We start from the raw sequence: 25,048 nt of genomic DNA, 5'->3' as shown, positions 1-25,048 counted from the left end.
ACAAAAGTACTTGTAAAGGTATATAATGAACGTATGCTTTTTATTTTATTGTTTCTTTAAGACGTATATTAAGACCGTATCTGTTAGTGTATAGATACTTATTCACTTAATGTTTTCTGTTTCTTCAAGTTGAAAGTAGTTAGTACTCGTATTGGGTACGGAGCGTATATTGACCTCTCATCTAGAGTCCGTGTATTGGGGTATGTTATACCACGTGTTTAACCGCCATGACCAAGTAAGTTTTGGAGGTTACACTGCATCTGATGACGTAAATTAGTCTGAGTGTTTGACATATCAGGTGTATGTGAAATAATATGTACATTAATTAACCCATTTATGCCTAGCGTCTAGAAAAAGGGCCTTGGCAAACAGCGCAGACCCAGATGAGACGCCGCATATGCTTAAAGGAATTTATGTAAGAAATATTCTAAATAAAGAAATATACTAGGCATCCCTTATTTTGGAAATAAATTGATCCAATTTAGAAGGATGGAAGAGTCCACTAGGCATAAATGGGTTATGGCACAGACATGGCAACGTCGCACATAGATGTAGTTTTACATATTGACGGCATCTATTATATACGTGGAAACAACGACTTCAACATAAGCGATGAAGATAAAATATTGCGACCAAAAACTAAACAAAACTTTTCACAACATAGGTAAAAATTGTGTTGTAACAGTAAACGAACATTGACAGAAGAAGTAACATACATTTGTAAATTAGTTCAAAATGTTAAGATAATGTCATTTTATATTTTGAGATAATTTGCGATGTTGAATCGAACGATTGAAAAAGTATGTGGCAATACGTGTAAAAATTAGTATCTTATGTATTCCGTTTCCAGTATAATTCAGTTGCAGACAAATATTTACTTGGTTTGCAAACAAGAGTAGGTGTGCGTTAGCACCAGGCGTTAAACAATAACGAATTCAGCGAAAAAAAATAATTATCTATAACAATTAAACTCATAAATCCATTTTGAAGCACATAAACTGGTATATGAAATAAACGGACTCTAACAAACTAATTTAAACAAGATTAATCCCTGTGCGCAAGCAGTACAACGCAATTAATGCCAATGAAGTGTTCCACTGCATCCTTCGGTGCCACATGGAGAATAACTATAGATGTAGAGACGTCTGATAGGCAAGAATGGCTTTCAATTGACATGCTTGGACCTTAACACACGTTGTGTTTCGATAGTATGACAAAGACCTACCGCCCATCTCAACCAGGACAACATCCCCATAAAAACACATATTCATTTTAAAACTAATCTTGTACATTGTAAACGTCACCATCTACAATATTTAATACTATTATAAAACGATCGCGTGAATGCACCTTTAAAGTGATAAATTATATTAATACACAGCCGTTAAGGATGAACAAAAAATCTGTACAGGATACGCATTAAACGGAAATATGAAACGTTCTTCAAACCTTTCAAATGTGTGTACGGTATTAATTTTGCGATTACTATCATAAGTATACAATAACACACCTGATTAAATGAGAAGCACTTTACAAAATGTATCGTTGTCGTCAGCAAAAAAAAACACACAAAAACACATGGTATTGCTCAACAGATGAATAATCATAGTACGTGAAATATGAAATGAACAAATTTGGTAAAATGCTCTGTTGATGCGTCTTTATCATCATCATCATCATCATCATCATCATCATCATCATCATCATCATCATCATCATCATCATCATCATCATCATCATCATCATCATCATCACCATCACCACAATCCTACTCCTCCTCCTCCTCATCATCATCATCACAATCATCATCATCAAGGTGATGGACAATTATACATGACGTCTTGAATATGTAAATATTAGTCATCTTATATGTGTACATTATAACAAATACAAATTATGGATAAACCCATTTCGCACACAGATATATCAACTTCTTACAACGTCTGACAACGCGCAGCAACAGCAGAAGCTATCTTTAATCATCGTCAGATTTACAACGCGCATATTTTCCTTGATAAATTGTGATGTCAGAGAGTCAAGGTGGTCACAAACCCATGCCGTAAACAACGTGTACTCAATTCATCGGCTATTTCCGGACTCCTCCGGAATAAATCGTCTGCTGATGCAGAGTAAACGTGTACTGACCAATTGTGTACTCGCCTACCAAATGTTACTACTTAAGATGAAGTTTCGGCGTTAGATGACGTTACCAGAGTAAACGTGTACTGACCAATTGTGTATGTATAGTTGTACTCGCCTACCAAACGTTACTACTTAAGATGAAGTTCCGGCGTTAGATGACGTTACGCTTGTTACGTAGAGAAAACCCAAATGAACAGGCGCCAATTGCGAAATATCCCAAGTTTATAATCAATGTGTGCATTTAGCCTTTTGCTGGTATCTTAAATGACATTTTTATACAATTAAACAATGTTCTACTGTGAATTTGTATTTTGAATTTAAATGATGAGTTGAAATTTCAAATCTACGAAAAGAATTTTGTTATGTTAACTATCATAGTCACGTCTAGAACATTTAGGTGCAGTTGACTAGAGGCTTTTTCGCAAAACGGACTTTTGTGATGGTTTGTATTGAAGTGGCATGTGGCTTATGTGGTTTTCAGTCATAAATTTCCGGGAGAAAAGTTTGTGAATACGTTTTTTCTTCCAAGAAAGTATGCTTTTTTATAGTTATGTCATTGGAAAGTCGCGTGCGTGTAGCGTTTTGGTGTTTGCAGATATATATAACCCACAAGACGGATCTATAACCCACAAGACGGATCTATATTATAGTTTGAAATAACACAGGGTCATAAACAGATACAGGTTCGGGAAGATACGATTTTAATGTCTGTGTACACAATGTCACAAGATAAGAAGTTTGAAGAACTTCGATGAAACGCTTTGTAGCCCTAATCATCGTAGAAAATCAAGAAATCGTAAACTACGCAAGATTAAAATCACAATCATACTTGCTACTTATCAGAAAAAAGTTCATTTAAATGTCCCTCATTATAGGCATTTTTATTTGAACATCTTGAGATCTGTCATGGTTTCAAAACATACTCATTCCCAGTGTAAATTTAGTGTTGGTATACCACACACAGAGAGGAGATGGGACGAATATTTATCTTTCTAATAACATAATATCTTGGCCCATTTGTAACGGAGAGATTTTGTAAGGCCCCTAATACCCAACTGTTCCTTATTAAAGAAAGAAAGTTTAAAGGGGCTTAGTTCAAGGCACTAATTAGATCTCACACCTGGCCAGCGAATTAAATCTATTACAAAACAATCGAGTACATGCTTAGTTGTCTTACCTTGCAAAATTTGTGTTATCTTTTGCGACAAATAATGCTTAAGAAATAACGATGAATAATGATGGTGATGCCGTGTTATTGTGATGACAATTATGAGGCGGAAGGCGATTCACATAAGAACGACGATGATAAAGAGGATGCCGAAGCTGATTGATCTGATGTTGATATTGATGATGAAAATGGTACAGATACTGCAGCTGTTGCAACTGTTGTTGCTGCTGCTGCTGATGATAATGATGACGATGGCGAGAACGGTGACTTTGATACAGTAGACGACATTGTGGCATTACAAAATAAACAAATAACTTAACCATGTCCAAACGCCTTAACATTCAATGTTTTGGGGAGTTTTGTCATTCTTTCAAGTGACAAGACAGTATGCCAAAGTAAACACTGATTATTTATATGGCTTAATCGATCCCTCGACAATCACTGTTCACTGGGTCTAAACAAACAAATTGATCACACATGTAATGTCGATTATGTTCGATTAAAATGAATAGCACAAATCTTAAATGTTGCTAAACTTCGACGCTCTAAATAAAATAAATATCTTACACGATTCGTTCGTAATAGAACTTTAACAATAATAAATTATGTAGGTGCACATTCTGAAAATCTGATTTGAAGATATAGACGATATTTGTTGGATTTGGTGAAATATCGATGTCAATTCACGTTTGATCATAGAGCATATATTTTTTCTATAACGATGAGTGAATTAAAATCGATATTCCATCAAATCCACCAAATTTTCGTTTTATTTTATTCTTACAAAACATTGTTTTTGTATTTTTCCGTTCCGGGCAATATAATACCCCGTTGGGCGCCCGAAATGTTTTACATGTAATTTTAAAGGAAGCTAATCCGTATGTTTTTATAAACATCTATGCAGAGTAGTCACCCTTTGTAAAATTGCCTTTTATTGGAGGTCACAATGGGGATACCAAAGATATCTCAAAATAGTTCCGGTAAAATAATGAAAATTTTCGATAATTTTCAGTGTTATTGTTTACTGTTTGAAACAGTGAAATATCAGTTTTAATTCACTGATGTTTCTCTAGAAACTATCTGAAAGCGTAACATAAATCGGAATATGCGATTATGCGATTAAAAATAAATATCAAAAGAAGAGTGAGTGATAAATCCTAATTCATTACAAATTGATAGATTTATTAATGGAATGGGACGACTGAATAAATGAACGGATAGACTGATAAAAATAACAGATGGATTGACTGATGAATTGATAGATCGATATATTGAATAAATGGATATGTTGGTTAAATGAATGAATAGGTTGAATGAATTGGTAGATTGGATCAGTGGATGAATGAACGAATGAATTAATCCATGTATGACACCGAATACAGTAATGTGTAATAAGTTGTAACAATGAAAAATTGGACCATAGGCCGTGGTTGTATTTTAACCTAGAGACAGGACTTCAAAAAAGTTTGTAGCAAACCAAATAACATGTTATCTACTAAATAATAGAAATTTAGGCTTTCTGTTTTAAAAAGAGAAACTTGTTCAAGAGGAAGTTGACCTTTGCATGGGACAGTTTAGAGTAAGTGAGTAAGTTTTACGGCATGCAATCAGGAACTAGTACAGGTATTTCAGTGATAGACAGTGCTGTTGAAAGGGAGACAACCAAACTTATTATTCCTTTTAAGCAACAAAAGTTACGTCCATTTACTCGTGCGCAGAAATGGAATATATACAATATTTTTTAATATACCAGCTTACATGAAAACAAACGAAAGCGGTTCGACGTAAGCGTCACTTTTCCACGAACGCGACACAATTGAAAGGTGATCCTAAAACGACAGGTTTTGGTCTTTTTTGTGTAAAGTACAAATGTCAATGCATAAAAATACAAACGTTTACTTATACCATTTCAAATGTGCTTACATGTTAAATTTACGTATGGTCAACGACCGAATTATCTTTGTTTTACACGTGCATGTCATTGCCCGAAGTTAACCTTAGTGCATTCAACTTAATAGTGCGACATCATATCGCCCTATTGGTGCAAAAGGGTACCATGTACCTTCTAATTTCAATATGACGTGGTACCTGTTGCATCAAAGGGGTGATATATTGGTCCATTTCTCAGGGTTTCGGACAACATTGCCCTGCTGATATCTATTAACCTTCATGTTAAACCAAGTGTTGCGAACAAGTAATTACTCTCCAATCATCGTGGTCCGAAGTTAACCTCAGATAACTCATCATGATTCTACGACGTCGGATGAAGATTTATTCTTAAGCGTTTCGGACAGCATTGACGTCTTCATACATATTACACTTCACGCTTAACGTGTTCCTATGCTCCATGTCATTTAAAATGGATTCCATTTACATTGCTTGATACTTACGAGTTTGAAATAATTAGAATAACAATGAGAATTAAAAAAGAAAATGTTCCATCTCTTGGCTTTGAGACCGGGGCGTCTGGAACCGTTGAACCCGGGGCGTCTGGAACCAAATACTCCGACACTAAACTTGACAGGATTTAGAAATTCTGAAAAACTCTAAACTTTAGTGATTCCCATAAAAAGTGCGTAACGTATGTAATGCATGTGTTAACTACAAATGATATTTGTGAAGTTTCGGGACATCTGTTATGTTTATTTGGTCAATGTGTAGCAATTATTCAGCTAAAGCAGAATTCTAGACGTTATCTAGGAATGTTTTACATTATTGAGGCCAACGAAACAAATTAATTGAGAGGCCGTCTGTAACTGCCAAATTTCAATACCTCGATTACCTTACTATGTCTATTAAAAAACGTATTACAAATTATGAAATTCGGAAATAAGCGTATTAACCTTATATACCTTAACAACAAGTTTATTTCAATCATCAAACAATATTGCAGAAATGAGAAACAATATTTGACAATATTTTTTTAGTATTTAATAGGAGTTTTGCCTTTAAGAGTTGCTTATTCCATGCGAGAATTTGAAAGTGTACCGACACATATGTTGAAAAATAAACATTTATAATACATAACATGTTCGCATTACTAAGCCTCTTCTTTAAAGAAAGAAAAATGCGAACCCCATGTCGTTTAAGAATCACCGTTCAGTTGTGTCGCTTTTGTCGAACCCTACCACCTCTCAACGAGTGTGATGGAGCGAAAAAGCGCAATTCACATTGAGTGTGTTACGCTTTTAGTTACATGTACACTTTTTTCCACTTATAATCCAGCAATTAACTTGCTTACTTTTGAATACCATATCTAAAGCCTTAATCCGTAGACAATTGTTCAAAGAGCTTGCTCATATTGCGTTAGAAAAATCAAAGTGCTGAAGGCACTAAATTTGTTCGCTGTTGTATAATCTTAGACGCAACTCAGTTTTCAAAATTATGTTATAGCTTTTTATATCGAAAGTTTGAAATGATCATAACCCATTCAAATTTATAAAGAGTTTGTCTTAAACACAGGTCGAGATGTGTGGTTTTTTTCCAAATCATTTATACAGCTAATCAGTGTGCACATGCTAATCTTATTAGACATGCATTAAGCCCCGTTTTCCCTGAAAGCAGCCAACATGTACATGTTTCAATGATAAACACTAGACTGGCCAACGTTGTCTTACAAGTTGTTAAATACACTCTATGCACTGTACCAGTGATAACAGGTAGATGCGACGGTTAAAGCAGACGCTTTTTAGCATTCAGTCTCAGGGATGCTTGCATAAAGAACGTATAATTGAAGCCTTTCTATATGATATGTTCAGGAGGAATATTTGTTGTTAATTTAATCATAGCAGCAACACCAAATGCATTCCTTATACAACAAGTATCAAACTATATACTTCGTTGCTATCTTGCATAGTTATTTGGCATATATAAAAAGCGATTGGCAATTTATTTTACAACAAACATTCATTGTCATACCAGTGCGTACATATTTAACGTGGAGAACTATAGGAAAGTAACTAGCTTTAACTGCACGCCCACAATGCGATATAGCATGTATTTGACCTTAAAATCTTAGAGGTCAGTTACGAAGTATGCTTGTCAAAATGATTTTCATCATGCGGCGTCTCATCTGCGCTGTTTGACAAGGCCTTTCTAGACGCTAGGCATAAATGGGTTAAAAATGTCCAAAAGCGTGTGTTTCGATTGGAATATGTGCTATTGACGCTTGATTCGAACGAAATCAACTCAACACAAAAAAAATCACGTGAACAGTTACTATAGGACGTTATAATTTCGCTGATGTCAATATTGTTTTCAAAATATGGAAGCTAAAATATCGATTTGAAACGATTCATTTAAAGCCGAAATATTTGGAAATGTTTTGCAAATGTACCTTTAATAATGGCAAGTTTCCGCTTTAAATCATGACTTTAATTCGATTAAATGTTTTTGCAGCATCACAAAACCCATTTTAGACCTCAATATTTGACAAATTATACACATTTTATCGGTCACCTATCATGATCATGCTTGTACGAGCGAAAATGACTTACAATGCGAAATACGATCTTTATGTAAAGTACGCAGTCAATCGTTATAAAAGCAAACCGCCATGTCAATCGCAAAGTGGCACTGTGCGTTGACGTTTCATAAATACAACGGATGTTGAGACATTTGGATATATATCAAATACAAAAATTATCATGCGATTTGCATATCACAGGATGCATGACGTACATGTATAATTACATGCTTTTCCGGTGACTGGAACTCGACATTCTGTATCAGCAGACGATTAAATACTTAAATCTGCCTATCTTACGGAAGAGTCCGGAGATAGCCGATGTATCGCGATTGGGAACTGGAGTACTCTATTATCGCTTGATGACGTTTAACAAAACTATACTATTTCAAATAAACTGTTATGCTTAAATCAAACGAAGAAATTATTAGTCATCAATTATCGTTTACCGAAGCAGACTTAAATTTGTTAAAACATTATGATGATTTTTAAGAAAATAATCGACTGGTCGGGTTATTATGACGAAATAACTTTACATTTGAACATCGCTCTGGTAAATGGGCGTGCGTTAAGTGTCGTCCCAGAGTGCGAAACTTTCAGTTTTGATGGGTGTATTTTTCGATGAAAGGAAGTCTTTTGTAAGAAAAAATCCAGTTTATGCGGACAGTTCTGACCCTGCTTAGCCTGATTAGTCATACCTTTTTAAGTTTGAATGTACTTGAATGTTGTCCTCCACTCCCATGTTAACAATACCGGGTAGAAATTGTGTTTACCACTAAATTCGAAAATGTTAAATTATTCCAAATATTGCAAGATATCATCAACTAAATTTATGGAAAACAAAAAGCAAAAAAGAAGGGAGCTATCTTCAATATTGAAAAATATGTATAAAACAAAAACAGACTATGTCATATTTACAATTATTTGTGTGGTATTGAAGTAAATGATACATGTACATTATCAATATGAACACAATTAATGTGCGTACAGGGTGTAAGAAATATAGTAAAAATGCACGGACACATTTCCATTCGATGGTGCAGTGGTCGAGTGGCAACACTCTAGACTACCATTCCGGAGGTCCCCGGTTCAATTCCTGGCCGGGGCACTGGACATTTCAGAAATGTTTCAAGTGTTTCCCACCCAACTGGAGATGTACTGGTATGAAATCCATGTAATTCTCGCGTGTATCGGTGCTATACACTGAGCACATAAAAGAACAAAGGGATCTATTCGCAAAGAGCTAGGGCATTGCACCCGGATTCCTTGTATCTCAAAACTGTCTCTTCTGCTTGCCTCTTCCGCAAAAAACCAAAGGACCCCATTGGAAATAGGTGCTTGCACTCTCATGGGTTATCATTGTCTGCATGGTGAAAACAAAATCCATTCGGTAAAATATTTACACCAAACACTCCCATTAAACGGAAAAAGAAAAACTGGTCTCCACAATCTAATATTTAAAGTAGGAAACCTTGAACACACCAAAACCTTGGATTCTTATAACAAATATAAACGGTATAAAGAAAACACATACCGGTGCAAATTTACGTTATTTAGAATCACATTTTCAAAATGCACTATTGTTAACCAAGAAGTATCACATACCAAATACTGATATATTAAATAGTTCCATAACGGAAGATGAAAATTTAAATGCTGAAAAGTCTTTAATAAGTAATACAACTAGAAGATAAGTCAATATTTTGATGGAACGCAGTTTATACTCAATGCAACGTGTGGAGAATATTTTTGTCAAATTGTTCCATGTTGTGTTCAAGTGGACAGTGGGTGTTATAACATCAATTTACGAAATAAAGGTGCTATCAATGATCCAGGTAATTATAGACAAATAACTCCGTTAAGTTGTGTAGTTAAACTTATTACTTCCGTTTTGATAGCCTCGCAATGAAGTTTTTATTCATTTACAATGAAGCATACATGTACAAGACGTTTTCATTCATTTGCTCTTGTTGTAATGCTGTCATGAACTTAGAAATTCTGAAATTAACTTGAAGGAACTTGTTTAAACTGACATTATAAAAATCTAAACTAAATTAATTTGGTATAAACTGGCCACCTGAAAATTTTGATGCATGTTTGTTTTTGTACCAGGCAACTGTCATTGTGGCGATGTGTGGAAACAGCATGGGGCGAGGTGACATTTACGGGCTCTAGTTTACATGTTTGATTTAAAGCCATACACTGTTTTAATTAGTTTTCTTTTTTTTCAACTTTAAACGCACACTTATACTCATGCTGCGTTTGAAACTTAATGTTTCCATCGTGGTTTAAACGTGTTTGTTCACATATTTTCGTAGTCTACTGAAATTAAATGTATGTACAATGAAATTGTAATATTTTGATTAGTTTTAAATACTTTAGTTGAATAGTTCTAAATAACCAAGAAAAAACAATAACAACACACTATTGTGTTCGAACCCGGGATCTCTAGAAGCAGAAGCTAAGACGCTACCTCTGCACCACTCCACCACTGCGCCACGCATACCTTTATAGTTAAATTGAAACTTAAAATATTATTATCTTTCCGAATTGGATTGATGATTATCAATAAATGAACATATACTTAAACCCATTTATGCCGAGTGGACTCTCCCATCCTTCTAAATTGGATCAATTTATTTCCAAAATAAGGGATGTCTAGTATACTTATTTCTATGCCTTTAATATTTCTTACAAAAATTCCTTTAAGCAAACAGCGTAGACCCTGTTTGCCGAGAACTTTTTTCGAGACGCAAGGCATAAATAGGTTAAATTAAGAATACCGGGTATTGTGAGCCGTGTCCAGTGTAAATGACATTGCATGAATGTACACAAACGAAACTTGTCTTGAATATCATTCAATTTTAAATTAACAAACCAAAATAGCAACATGCTGACGTCCGCAAATTTTAACAAGTATACGGAAAAGTCTGTAGTAACGTGGAAACTTGACAGTAAAAAACGTCGTCGCGAACGTCAAAACGAAAAGTCGGTTCAAAGCTTATTGTGCATCACAAATGTCAGTCGTAAATCAAATATGATATTTTCTTGTCATGATCTTTTAAATTTATCATCTTCATACCTAGACATTATGTTGAAACATTCGTTTATGCATAATTTAAATTTATCTTCGTTATACTTTAGATTACTGTGTTGCTTATACAAAAATAAACAGCGTGTCTCTGGTGCAGAAATAAACAGAAAGCGTTTGGTTTTAGAAAACCAAGCAGTTTTATGCATACGCGTCAAGCGTCGTCTCAAATAAGACTGTGCAAGTAGTTTGTGTGGAAGAGACTTCCTTCAAACGAGGGAAAAAATCATTGAACCGGAAAATGTCGCCCCTGATAAGCCTGTGTGGACTGCACAGGCTACTCTAGATAGACACTTAACCACATTTATTAAGACAAGTTCTCCTAGAGAGAGACTCAAGTGTAAACGTGGGATCCAACCCGCTTTTCCATTTTGTTGACATATCTTTATATTCTATAAAAAAAATCTTAGATTACTTGTGTTCAGTAGAATATAAGAAAACCAACACAATATGTAAGACTAAACAAATGAAGGAAAGAACAATTTTATCGGATATTTAAAGCTATCAACACGAACTGTTTTATCGGTATTTTCTAAACTTTGATATGTGACACTATATTCATATTGAACTCTGGATGACTTACTTATCTTAAACATAGGAATTAATTGATCAACATAGGAGTAAATTAAGCGTAGAAATATGTCGTTTATCATTCACGTATCGAGCGTTAAGGCAAAAGCTGATATAGGGCACTAGAGCGATCGAAATCTATTTTCGGTCGTGCGTTACTAAAATTAGAACACGACCGCAACCAGAATGCACTTTCTTGTCAAATGCTTTCCTGAAGTGACACTTTTATGCGGAGCAGACATAAATACAAAAAATTATGATACATTGTCAAGATGGCGATACAAATGAATGAAACAACACATTGTAAATTGAATACATCAAGCCTTGCGCTTAACCCATTTTTGCCTAGCGTCTAGAAAAAAGGCCTTGGCAAACAGCGTAGACCCAGAGGAATATTTATTTCTGCAAAAAGGACAAACTACCCATTGTTAAAATCCATCATATCTATATCATTCTAAAGATACTGGCGTGTTAAACATAATACATTATATACTTGCTATGGCAAATTGATGGTTTTTATCTGTTTAACGGACCTAACGATGTTCTGTGTCGATTTATAGTGCTTAGTTGCATGCAATAACACTACTTATGACCAATAACTTTCGCCAACTTTTTTTTTAAATACCGATGTTTCATTTTCAAATGCTAGTACATGCACATGTATACAACCGGTGTCGAGGGCACATGGGTGTTATGCAATATTCGCACTCGCAGTCATGCAGTCGGGTCAGGATCTCCTATGTCCACTTATGAGACCACGATATTGTATGGCGGGCATGGTAGCACTTGACAAGACTGTGCAGATAGCGCAGTCTGGTCTGGATATACGCCGACATCATAGGGCATTGAACCCATTTGCGCACGGAGCGGCTAAAACAAGGATGCGTCCGCCGTAACTGCGGGGCTTATTGATAACAATCGCAGTCAACAAACACATCGCCAAACATTAATGTTATCTGGTCTATTGCTCAGTCAAATGAATAAATCGCCAATGGCTTTTTCACTGACTTATCCGCATCATTTGCATTCGATAAATTGAGCCGACACGGAATTGCTTAGGCACTCGTATGGCAAGTCAACTCTGACTCGATGAAGCATTCAGGTGATATAACGTGCTATTTCGGTGCAAAACGACAAGCATCTTGCAAACATAAATGGAAAAATTAGAACTTGCAGTTGATCGAAAACCATGAAAAAATTCTAGTACACATATTGATAATTTCTTGTACATTTGCATCAATAAGTTTGTCTTCTATATGTACAGCATCAGCAATATCAGTCAACAAACCAAAAACTGATGATATGTATCCTACGTGTAATAATTACCAAAAATGCAAATGAATCAAAATATGTAAATTAACACTTTATTTTGACGTTGCATAGTAGCATTCTTTTAAAGATTAAGGATTTCTTATTCATCTACAAGGAGGATTTTTAACTGTTTACCTATGACATTATCTAGTGTGCAATAAAGTCTGGACATTGATTTGATTTCCAAACCCTTTTATGTACCCATTTTCATGTACATGTACGTATTTAGCAATATAAATATTAGCAATATATGTATTATAAACATTGTTGTAACTATATGTAAACAAATGTGCATTGTTTGAAATAAATATGTTTAAACTATTTAGCAATACATATAAATGTGTATGCACTATACAACGATAACATGCCATAGTTTCGATAAATGTACTTATATTTATCCTAATGCGGATTATATAAAACACCATGTCATTCGGTAAGTAAATGATAAACTTCAGTTGCAATAAACGTCCTACAAATACATACATTTGCAGACACAAATATTTATCAGACAGTTTTATTTATGCGTTAGTAAACACTTTGTTTACACGATTCCATGTTATAATTAACTGGCACCAGCTTCGAAAGTGACGTTTAGAATTACTCATACACTGTTGACGAAGGCCATATGACGAATACACGCTCTCAATTTAGCGCTTAAAAATGATCATGATTCTTATATTTATAAGACGGTCACATTTATTATACAATCTCGTTACAAAAACAAGGCTAGTAGAAGATGGCACAAACAAATAAATCATAACAACACAAACCATATCAACAACTGCAAAAACAGCAACAAATTGCCCTTGGCGCAAAAAGGTACCATGTGATATTGAAATTAGAAGGCACATGGTACCTTTTTGCACCAATCGGGCTAAATGGCTTGCATGACAACAGCACTTGTTGATTTTTTTTTCATAATCATACGAGCCGTCTAATGCGGAAATGGGTTTTATGCTATTTGCATCAGTGCAGTTCGGTCGCAATCTACCTTGTCCACTTATAAGACCACAAAACCTTGCGAGGCTGCATGGCTGACAGCGTGGCTCCAGAGTTGGAATGACTGGTAGCATACTGGTCTTAAGCCATTTATGCCCTAGCGTCTAGAAAAAATGCCTTGGCAAACAGCGAAGACCCAGATGAGACGCCGCATGACGCGGCGTCTCATCAGGGTCTGCGCTGTTTGCTTAAAGGTCTACGCTGTTTGCCAATGCCTTTTTTCTAGAGGCTAGGCACAATACGCAACTGAAAAACCTTAGCGAATGTACCATCATCATAAACGTTTGTGACGTTCCGAGGACGTTGACATAATACGGTACCGGTAAATAACAGCAGTAGGCTTACAACTGTTTGATGCTAAAGACATAAACGCACATTCGCCTGTTCATTGCGTCTCAAGAGTAAAGACAGTGTTTCTTACATTGCTCTGTACATGCATTGGCACCTTTGCGATAGTCGAAACAAACCACCACATGTCGCAAAACATGTCAACGCCGTCTGTGAACACTGTTGGTCGCGTTTTAAGGCGCTTCCAGAGAGACGTTACACTACACGTACACTCCGAAACACGTGTTTCCACGCGCTGTTATATACGTCGGCGACAATAGAATGATGTAAACTACAAGCAAAGAGGTTCGAGACAATCTTGTTTCAGAGTTGTAGAATGCAAAGAGGTTCATAATCAACAAAACAAATGCAAATACGTATGTAAATTTTTGCAACAGTTATAGAATGATAATAAAAAAACCTCTTGAAAATAGTCCGTTTCTCATTTAACGCATGTGATCATGTAAAGCAGAGTTTGAAACAAAACAAAATCATATAGAAAATGTTGCTGAAATCGGAGATGTAAGTCGATAGCTGATGGTAGGTTTGTTGATTACGACAAAGATAGTGATGACAACGATGACGATGATGATGATGTTGGTGATGTGGATAATGGCGATGCCAATCAAAGAGACGATGACGATGATGATTTTGCTGTTGATGTGATTGATGTTGATGCTGATGATGATGATTATAATGCTGCGGCTCTTGATGATGATGATGATGATATGATGATGGTGATGATGACGACGACGACGACGATGATGATGATGATGATGATGATGATGATGATGATGATGATGATGCTAATGATGATGAAAATGATGATGATGATGATGATGATGATGATGATGATGATGATGATGATGATGATGATGATGATGATGATAGTGATGATGATGATGATGATGATGATGATGATGATGATGATGATGATGATGATGATGATGATGATGATAATGATGATGATGATGATGATGATCATCATCATCATCATCATCATCATCATAATGATGATGATGATGATGATGATTATTATTATGATGATGATGATGATTATGATGATGATGATGGTGGTGGTGATGTAAAGATGGTGATGATGGTATAATGCTGCTGCATCTACTACGGACGAGGGTGATGATGAAGAAACAAAGAAGAAAGAGGAAAAGAAGAAGGAGACGAAGATGATAGGGCTTTGATGGTTGCGATGCCTTCATGGCTTCTTGAACGAAATCTAACAAATATTGCATCACATTGCGTCTCTGTATACAAGAATCTCTGGGCAGTTTTGGCATCAATTACTACTAAAAACGCTCTAATTTATGTTAAATCACCTAACGTCTCTTTGTAAGGTTATCTCCAAAGATATTCTCCTTTCAATAACACTTTAATGTATATGCACTTCATTAATCGGTATCCATGAAAAATAGTTTTCAAATCGGGTATTTACGGTCAACTTGCTATTGTTGCGTCAAATGACTATTGATGCAAGCTTAGCAACTTTCAAATAATCAAGCAGTATTATCAGGATAACGTTAATTAAACCACACACGTATCTTTAAACATTATTTTGTCTCGCTATGGGCTTACGTAACAGACTCACCGACTTTTTTGAATGTGTTAACAATAAACGACAACAAAAACGACAAACAACCGCACATCGAAGGGTCATGGCAACGATGTATGGTAGTGTATGATTTATTCTTTTAATGAAATATTCCAATAAACCACACGTTGCCACACAATATAAATGCGTCGTGCTCTGTGAAAAGGGGTAAAATGCATATGCGGAAGTGTCGTCCCAGATTAGTGTGCTGTCCGCATAAGCTAATCAGGGACGACACTTTCCGCCCAAATCTGGATTTTTGCTAAGAAGGGACTTTCTTTAAACCGAAAATATCATACAAGCGGGAAGTGTCGTTCCTGATAAGCCTGTGCGGACTGCACAGGCTAATCTGGGACTACACGTTACGCACACGCATAAAATCCCATTTTCTTAGAGCTTGACTCAAATATAATGAGAATACTTACTATATTAAATAGCTGTATACATATCACTGAATGGATAAAGCGAAAATCATAGCAACCCAAAATTAATAGTGGAATTCATATGTGATTCCCACCTGAGTGCTATCTGATAAAACTATTGACAGCCTTCGGGATATAGAAAACGGCTAAGTATAGATATTGTCAACATTGACCGCGTCTTCGATGAGCATCTAAATATCATATCATAACGGTGTATACATTTGACATAAGATTCTACGAAAATACGAATGAAAATCAACAACGAGGGCACATGTTGAAATAACATGCCGTATTGCAAACATGTTTGCAAGAAATTGAATCAATAGCTGTACAACACTTCGACCAAAATATAACAGGTTTATTAACCCATTTATGCCTAGTGGACCTCTCCCATCCTTCTAAATTGGATCAAACTATTTCCAAAATTAGGGATGTCTGGTATATTTATTTCTATTTTTAGAATATTTCTTACAGAAATTCCTTTAAGCAAACAGCGCAGACCCAGATGAGACGCCGCATCATGCGGCGTCTCATCTGGGTCTGCGCTGTTTGCAATGTCCTTTTTTCAGGACGCTAGGCATAAATGGGTTAAAATCATTTTCAAGTATTCCAATATTGACAAGGGTAAAATATTTGTGCATATCGACACATACTGACTATACTTAAAACACTGTGCACTTGTGCTGAATTATATTCGATCATGTATTATAAATATCGAGTTCATATAAGATTTTTGTTAAAGTATCCATGATTTCGTTTGTTACGTATTACAATACCGCAAGACACAATTAACTAAATTCATGTTATACACGCATACATTCACACGAATCTTTGGATTGGAAGTAAATAACAATTTTATATAAAAAGGAAAATGCATGAATTGCGTGCTTTATCTATATTCCTGATTTTCCTCTCTGATGTTCGCGGTCTTATCGTAAACAATATTGACAATATTGGCGATATTTAATATCTAACCAACAAGTCGATGTCCTCATCCCTTTAGCAATAATGTAGATTACCCTAGTATTGACAATATGTGCGTGGATTAGAAATGGTTTTGAGTGTTTCGACGTCTTAATATGAAATCAATTTGGGTGACTTAAGGCGACTTTTTGGTGTTTACTTAGACTGGCGACTAAAGGATGGATTGATTATTGGAAATTCAGTGACTAATCGATTGCTATCTTGGTAGATGTCATGTTTTGTTGAATCACTTCAATCAGGCTTCATTGTTTCGAATGCTTATTCAGGTACTTAAACTTACAATAATTAATATTCCTTCAAGTGGGTATGAACCTCCGACCGCAACGACTTATTTCTAAGGCAACGCTCACTATGTCCCCATACGAACGCTTAAAAAGTGTCTTAATTTCAACTGATGACTTGTGATAAACAAAGCATACCTCAGTTCCTTAGGACCTATTGTAAACGCATGTGCGTAAAGTGTCGTCCCAGATTAGCTTGACCACACTACATCGTCCAATCAGGGACAACACTGTCTACTTTTGGGGATTTTTCGTATAAGTGATGTTCTTCTCAGAAAATATCCAGTGAAGGCGGAAAGTGTCGTTCCTGATAAGCCTGTGCGGACTTCACAGGCTAATCAGATTCGAAACGTTACGCACATGCATTAAACCCCGTTTTCACAGAGTAAGGCATATAAGCCACGTGTTTTATCGTGTCGTTAATTGTGTGACCCTTAGTTTTAAATTGTCAATATTCGCATATCATTGAACATGTTACTTTAAACTGTTATTTATCATGTAAAAGTCTTGGAAAGCGGTCACGGTTCATGCTGCAACCGACATAATAAATCAATTTTCATAAGTCGTTAAAACAAGCGTTTGGTTTCGTTTACAATGGGCATGTAGAAAATACTTCTTAATTAAAGCACCAGTATAACAGATGTGTACGCATAGGTCCAGTGGTTGACAACATTATAGTGGTGATTTGACAAATTATTTTAGTTTAAACCATAAAACAATGACTCTTTTAGTGCCCGTGTACTCGTGATGCACTGATAGAAAATAGGTGTTGCCCGTGGCGATAAGATTTTGGTCACTCTTGTGATCCGTCGATTTTTAAATCGCTGATTAAGCGATTTAGCAACTTTTACATTTATATATTTAGGTTTCATGCAAACAAGTGTTGTTTTGAACTCAAGTAAAGTTACCCTTCCGTACAACCAGTCTATACCAATAAAGACCACCGGAAATGAGCCCTCTGTGTGAAGCAAATAACGGAAAGTTGAATTTTTAGGCCTAATTACAATAATATTAAAATAAGTAAGTATATAAGATCCTATTACTTACGGAACATCATTGTCAAAATTGTAACAGTACGCGATACACATAGTTCGTGTTTATTGTCTGTGGTTATTGTAGGAAAATGGATATGAATTTTGTTTCAATAAGCCGGAAGTATGAATATTAATATGCGGCTGGTTTTTTTACGTCCGGAAGTAGGAAACAACGGCTTGTAACCCAAGTAGATGCATAATATCGCATATAATTAAAAGTAAATGTATATTCCTATCAGATGCATCAGTTGTCATCCATGGGTTCGCAAGGGCGGATCTAGATGGGGCCAAAAAGTTGCGTCCGATAAGTTCTCACTTAAATTGTCAAAGAATAGATCTCCTCTTAAATTCCCCAACCGTTGGGTTATTTTAATACCTTTCAAAAAGCGCCATAATAAAAAACCTATACATATCTTTTTCCTATTTTCTTGTTAATTTATACAGTTAAAATCCGTACAATGCCTTTCGAAGGTATTGTTCCCGTTTATGAAATAATATTCTCCAACATAAAACTACATTAAAAGCACTTTGTTATACTGGGTCAAACCCCTTCGTAATACTGCCCTCAGTGTTATGATGTTTGAGATCATTTTAGCCGTGGATCTCGCATAGCTTACGTAAAGTGTACGATGATTACTCTTAGGAGCTGGTCTTAACCCTTTGCATGCTGGGAAATTTGTCGTCTGCTAAAATGTCGTCTGCTGAATTTGTAAAATAAGCATTTTCTTCATTTTTTTTCAAAGAATACTATCAGAATAGCAAACAGTTTGGATCCAGATGAGACGCCACGTTCTGTGGCGTCTCATCTGGATCCAAACTGTTTGCAAAGGCCTTTAAAATTCAGCTCCAGCGCTTTAAGGGTTAATGCATTGTCGTTTACTGTCGTCCTAGTTTTGCCTGTAAACGTCCGAAGCTTTCTGATTTTATTGAATTTTTCGTTATAAGAAAGTCTATTTTAAACGAAAAGCCAGTCTAGGACGAAAGTGTCGTCCCTGTCACATGCACGACACATTCCGCTTTTATGACCTTTTTCGTTGAAATCAATTTTCTTCCTAGCAAAAATCAAATTTAGGCGACAGTGTCGTCCCTGATTAGCCTGTGCAGACGTCACAGGCTTATCTGGGACGACACTTTAAGCACAAGCATTATGTCCAGTTTTATCAGAACGCGACTCATATGTTTTACTAATCTCGTATAAAAATTATCTCAACGTTTTCCCATTTGTGACCAAAATATATACAATCCACACCTTCGAGGAAAGAAGAAATGCAATATAGTCTCATAAGGTAGTTTAATTTATCAATAAATATTTAATTACGTTCGTTGTTTGATTTCTCAATATACGATTCTCAAAAGTAGTACTGGTAAAGATCGCGGTCAAGATCGGCTGTATACAATATGCTAACTTGAAAGCAGAAAAAATGAACCTCGACAATAACAGATCAAGGTTAGTAATGCCAAGTCAAGGTCAGATCAAAGGAATGGCTGAGTCACAAGCTCGTGGCTAAACTGCACTTGATGAAAAAAGAAGAAGTTTGCCACTTGTATTTTGTATTTCCTTTCTTCCATCACGCATTAAAAAAAAGACTTCAGTAAAAGCAAACACTTCTGTTGTGCACATCAACCAACAATTTTAGGCACCGCAAGAATATTTAGATCGTTAGAGATTACAATATATAGTGCACTTTGTAAAAATAATAATGATGAAATACTTTGTTTAATTTTTGGTTCACACAAATAAATAAATGTATTTTGAAAGGTTAAAATGTTTGCATTAACAATCTCGGACAAACTGAATCTCTGAAAATGATAATTTGCATTTGATAGTTATACTATATGAACGAGTGTACAATAAATTATATATATGTCATTTCTTTCGAAATCCCACCACAATTTAGGACTTAACAATGGTGAAGTGGTTTAATTGTTTGAAGGTGCAATTTAAATTTGCTTAGAACAAGGAAATGCGTGTAGACAGTCTGTGTGATATATGTGTATTCACAAACAATTCTGTAATACTTTTTTCAGAGGCTTGAATGCATAAATTAAATAATTAGACACTATAAATGTCACTAATTTTATTCTGCATTCTGTATTGTTAATACAACATTCATTATGGGACGCATTTTGCGTGTGTTTCTTTGGCTGCGAGTCATCATCATCATCATCATCATCATCATCATCATCATCATCATCATCATCATCATCATCATCATCATCATCATCATCATCATCATCACCATCACCACCATCCTCCTCCTCCTCCTCCTCCTCCTCCTCCTCCTCATCATCATCATCATTATCATCATCATCATCATCAACAACAACAACATCATCCTGAATCACAACAACAACAACAACATCGTCAACAAAATAATCATTTTCAGTAGCAGCATTATTAGACAAATAGTCATAGTCGTCATCGTCATATGTATTATCATCTCGACATTTCACCATGATATTAAACCCCCTCCACCGCACGCATCATCAGCATGCCACTCATACCACGAACAACTCCGCCATCATCAATTCAATATCATAAGAAGCATTATCATCTTTCCTTAAGAATTTACGAAAGCATCTAACAAATCAACTACCGAGGCAAATAAACCGCTTTAACGCGCGACGTATGAATGGACGTTAATGTTTCATATTAACGCAAATAACGTCAAATGAGATCTTGACGTTTGGAGCTATTAACAGTCACACAAACAGTATGCAAAACAGGGCACTGAAGATTTACAACGACTTTAGTAGACGGTGTCGGATCTTGTAATTAATTTTCTTCCTAAAACTTCACGTTGTAAATTTGCATGTGTATTAATTAAAGTTTATTTAACACATTATTAAGTTTGCAAGATACTGACACTGCGCCTTTGGTAAAACAGAACTTAATAGTAAAAAATAGTTTTGACGTCATGTATTTGTTTCGTTGTATTTGTTTTAATGGAAATAGAAGCCGCTCAAAAAACCTATATGATATTAATTTATACTATACTATTAATAAACGTACACGACATGGCCACACACTTTGTCGGAATGAAAAAAATAATCGTTGCAGTAAAAAGATGTATTAATCAGGACGTAATATTTGGTCCACTACTAACAGAAAAAAACAAATAGCTCACGTCTGAGAAAAGTACTTTAAACGCAAAATAGCAACTATGTCGTTACTCATGTACTGCAACTATGTCGTTACTCAAGTACTTAAGCCACGCGTTATGAACAGGGTGCTTAATGTATGAGCGTAATAGCAACTATGTCGTTACTCGAGTACTTAAGTCACGCGTTATGAATAGGGTGCTTAATGTATGAGCGTAAAGTGTCGTTGCAGTTTAGCCTCTGCAGTCCGCACAGGCTTATCAGGGACGACATTTTCCTCTTTTTGGATTGTGTTTTTGTTTAAAGGAAGTCTCTTCTAAACGAAAACTCGGTTTAGGCGGAAAGAATCTTCGCCAATTAGCCTCTTTATGCACATGCATTAAACCCCGCTTTGCGGGAGTGAGGCTGATTGTCAATGAACAAAGCATAGTGGAAATTCGTTTAGTTGTAACTTTTAAGGGACCTGGGGTCGTATTCCAGAAGCATCTTAAGCACAATTTTATTCTAATCCTTAAATTTGGAAAAGTGTTTCGTTTCCTATTGCAATAGTTTGGCATCAAGAATAACATCAAAATAACATCATTATGTTATGTCATTGTAGGAATACCAAAAGAAACATGTGATTCCTAATCTAGTAAAGAAATACAAAACATTGTAATTTTGAACTTAAGTGAAATTAATTAAGAAATGAGTAAAAATGTTTCTGGAATACCACCTGCTAACTGAACGTGAATTTGAGTTGTTTAACTATGTTGTCATAGAAATATTTTATATGCGCATATCCCTTTACATTACAAAAAAATGCATGTTAACCCATGTATGCCTAGCGTTTAGAAAAAAAGGCGTCTCATCAGGGTCTGCGCTGTTTTCTGTAAGAAATAATCTAAATATAGAAATATATAAACTAGACATCCCTTATTTTGGAAATAAATTGATCCAATTAAGAAGGATGGGAGAGTCCACTAGGCATAAATGGGTTAATTAATTAAGCGTAATGACTCAAATGTACACTTTATCTCGATACCTTAGGTTTGAATCCTTTTGAAAACAACGTTCCCATGATTTCTCTTAAAAAGTTTTTATCGCTTAAATGGAGTTTGGTAAAAATCTGTTACATATCTAGTTAAAACGTTTCAGATATGTTGATGTTTTTTGGTGTCTTATATTTCGAAAACCATACAGTCTTGAAACTTTAAGCCACTTTAACGGTCGGCCCGGAGAGACAAGAATAAGTCAAGTTGCCTGTCAAAAGATGTTGACATACAGTGCGATTAATGAATTTCTGTATGCATAATGATATGAGAAATGATTAACACCCCCAGTGAGTCGAGCATGTAACGAATGGCTTTATTTTAGTGGATAATTAAAAGTTTGATTAATTCTCTATTGTATGGTAACGAACAAAACACAATAATAATGAAGTCTTTGCATATGTCTGTAATCATTCATTCTTAGAACGACTATTGCCTACAAAGACAGACAAAAATGCACAGTATTAATACACAGGGGTTGTGTGGGGTTCGGGGCTCGTTTGACGCATGAGGAGGGGGTGGGGATAGCGGGGAAGAAAGTCCATGCTTTGAACTGAAACACATACTAAGTGCAAAACGTAGTGCATTTCGCCAAACACAATTTAAAGTCAGTATGATATTTCACGATCCATCTTTCAATACAGATAAGTTTTTGGAAGGCCCCATTACAGGTCTAGGGTTTGCAAATAAGGGAGACTACTATATTGAGAGCGACATGTTTCAGGATATGATTTCCAAGCTGAAAGCCTTTACGGAACGGATGCAGTTTCTTACTGCGAAAAAATGTGTTACACACTGTTAGATACCTAATGAATGAGTCTAGTTCGGGAAAACGGGGTTTTGCTAAAAATATTCTTCCTTTTAAGGACAAATAAAGTAACAGAGGAAAGTGCAGTCTCTAATTAGCAAATGCGGACTGCACAGGCTAATCTTGGGCGACACTTGACGCACATACATTAAACCCCCTTTTCTCAGAGCGATGCTCATATGATGCGTGAGAGAAAAGTAACTTACGATTGTGCGGGGGTCAATGGCGCGGGGCTTACTTCGCCGCTTCCTGGAGAATCGGGGCCAGAAGATTTCGGTGACGAGCTTGTCGACTGGTTGCTCTTTTGAAAAGTCGACGACGGGAGTCCGTAAACCTCAGGTGCCGTCAACGCATTTGGCGGAGCCATGGTTACGCCATTTATGGTTATGGCGCCGATGGGACCAGTGCTACTGCATCCAGAAATGCCGCATGACGTCGGTGACTGCGTGCAATTGATGTTATTGGAGTATCCACCGAAGCTGTATCCGTTGGCGGCAGTGAAGCCGCAGGACGCCGGAAGTCCTGTGAATGCAAAGCCGCCCAGGGCCGTCGCCGGAAATGCGTTAAATGGTATACCGCCGTTCATACCTTGAATGTAACTCAAGTTTACAGTTGGCAAACCATAATTGAAAGCACCGAACTGGCTACCGGAAAAGGCGCTCAGTGTCGGCGATACGGAAGATGGTGACTGAGCCACTGACGTCATTCCATTCGGCGGAACCATAGCCAACATTTTCGGAGGCAGCGTCTTTCTTCCTCTACGGAAAGTCTATCCTAAACACGAGTTTGTCCTCAACAAAAGCGAGACGATCGTGCACAATAATCTTATAAGATGCACGCTAACGTTACAATGAAAGCTTCTCGAACTATGCCCAATTAATGCGAGCTGCCGGAACGCCGTCTGAACACGCTCTTAGTAAAACTCAAAATGTGTATACTTTAATCCTTATATAATCCAGATTTTTCTGTTAGCAAATTTGAAGATTGTCTCCGGCTTAATTAATACGCTCTCTCTGGTGAAGATAACTGAGCCTTCTTGTCGATTTTGAACGTGGATCCCCGGTGACCTAAAAAGTAAACAAACCGAGATTAGCCGTCATAACCTTTCACAGATAAATTGAAGACCCGAAATAATTCCTCGTTCACGGTGTACGAAGAAACCAATCCGTCAGTAACACGTAGCTTTACTGTGTACGAAACAAACTTCTACTTTCTTCTTGTATTCTTTTTTTGTAATTTGCAAACGAATACTCAAAGTTGCATTCAGAAATTTCAAAATATAAAAATTGTGATCAGAAATCGCTACCTTGGTATTGACAGCGTTTTTAAAAAAAAATATTTAACACATGCAATGAAGACCTTAGCAATAATGCAATGATGAAGTTGAGAAAAGAAAGATTTCCAGTCACTTTCACACAAACCTTCTTTATTATTACAAGCTAAAATGTTCACATCAAACTACATTTAATATCTACACAATAACATGAACATACGTTATACGTATACCGTCTAATAACACGTTTCACCCAAATAATTAATTACAAATATCTGCACGATGCCCATACGCAAACACATACGTTTGTTGACTATTAACTCTGCATGAACGCAAGTTTGCTTAGTTACTCCAAAGATAAAGTGTCAGTCGTATGGTTGCTCACTGCTTCACTCTAATAAACACGTTTTGATTTAGTCTTCGTGATGTGCGAG

At 36.0% G+C, this 25,048-nt stretch overlaps 1 protein-coding gene across 1 annotated transcript in view; it reads right to left on the bottom strand.

The window, feature by feature from the left end:
• Positions 1-24,350, bottom strand: part of LOC127841378 (receptor-transporting protein 3-like) — a 43,132-nt gene extending 18,782 nt beyond the window's left edge. The window contains exon 1 of the mRNA XM_052370186.1: positions 23,548-24,350. Within this exon, the coding sequence (XP_052226146.1) occupies positions 23,548-24,074 (527 nt within the window). The 5' untranslated portion in view covers positions 24,075-24,350. The remainder of the gene's footprint in view (positions 1-23,547) is intronic.
• Between the last annotated feature and the right edge of the window lie 698 nt (positions 24,351-25,048).

Source organism: Dreissena polymorpha, chromosome 8, assembly GCF_020536995.1.
Source record: "Dreissena polymorpha isolate Duluth1 chromosome 8, UMN_Dpol_1.0, whole genome shotgun sequence".
In the NCBI taxonomy this organism is placed as follows: domain Eukaryota; kingdom Metazoa; phylum Mollusca; class Bivalvia; order Myida; family Dreissenidae; genus Dreissena; species Dreissena polymorpha.
The sequence above is the reverse complement of the archived record's forward strand: the minus strand, read 5'-3'. Positions and strand labels throughout refer to the sequence as shown.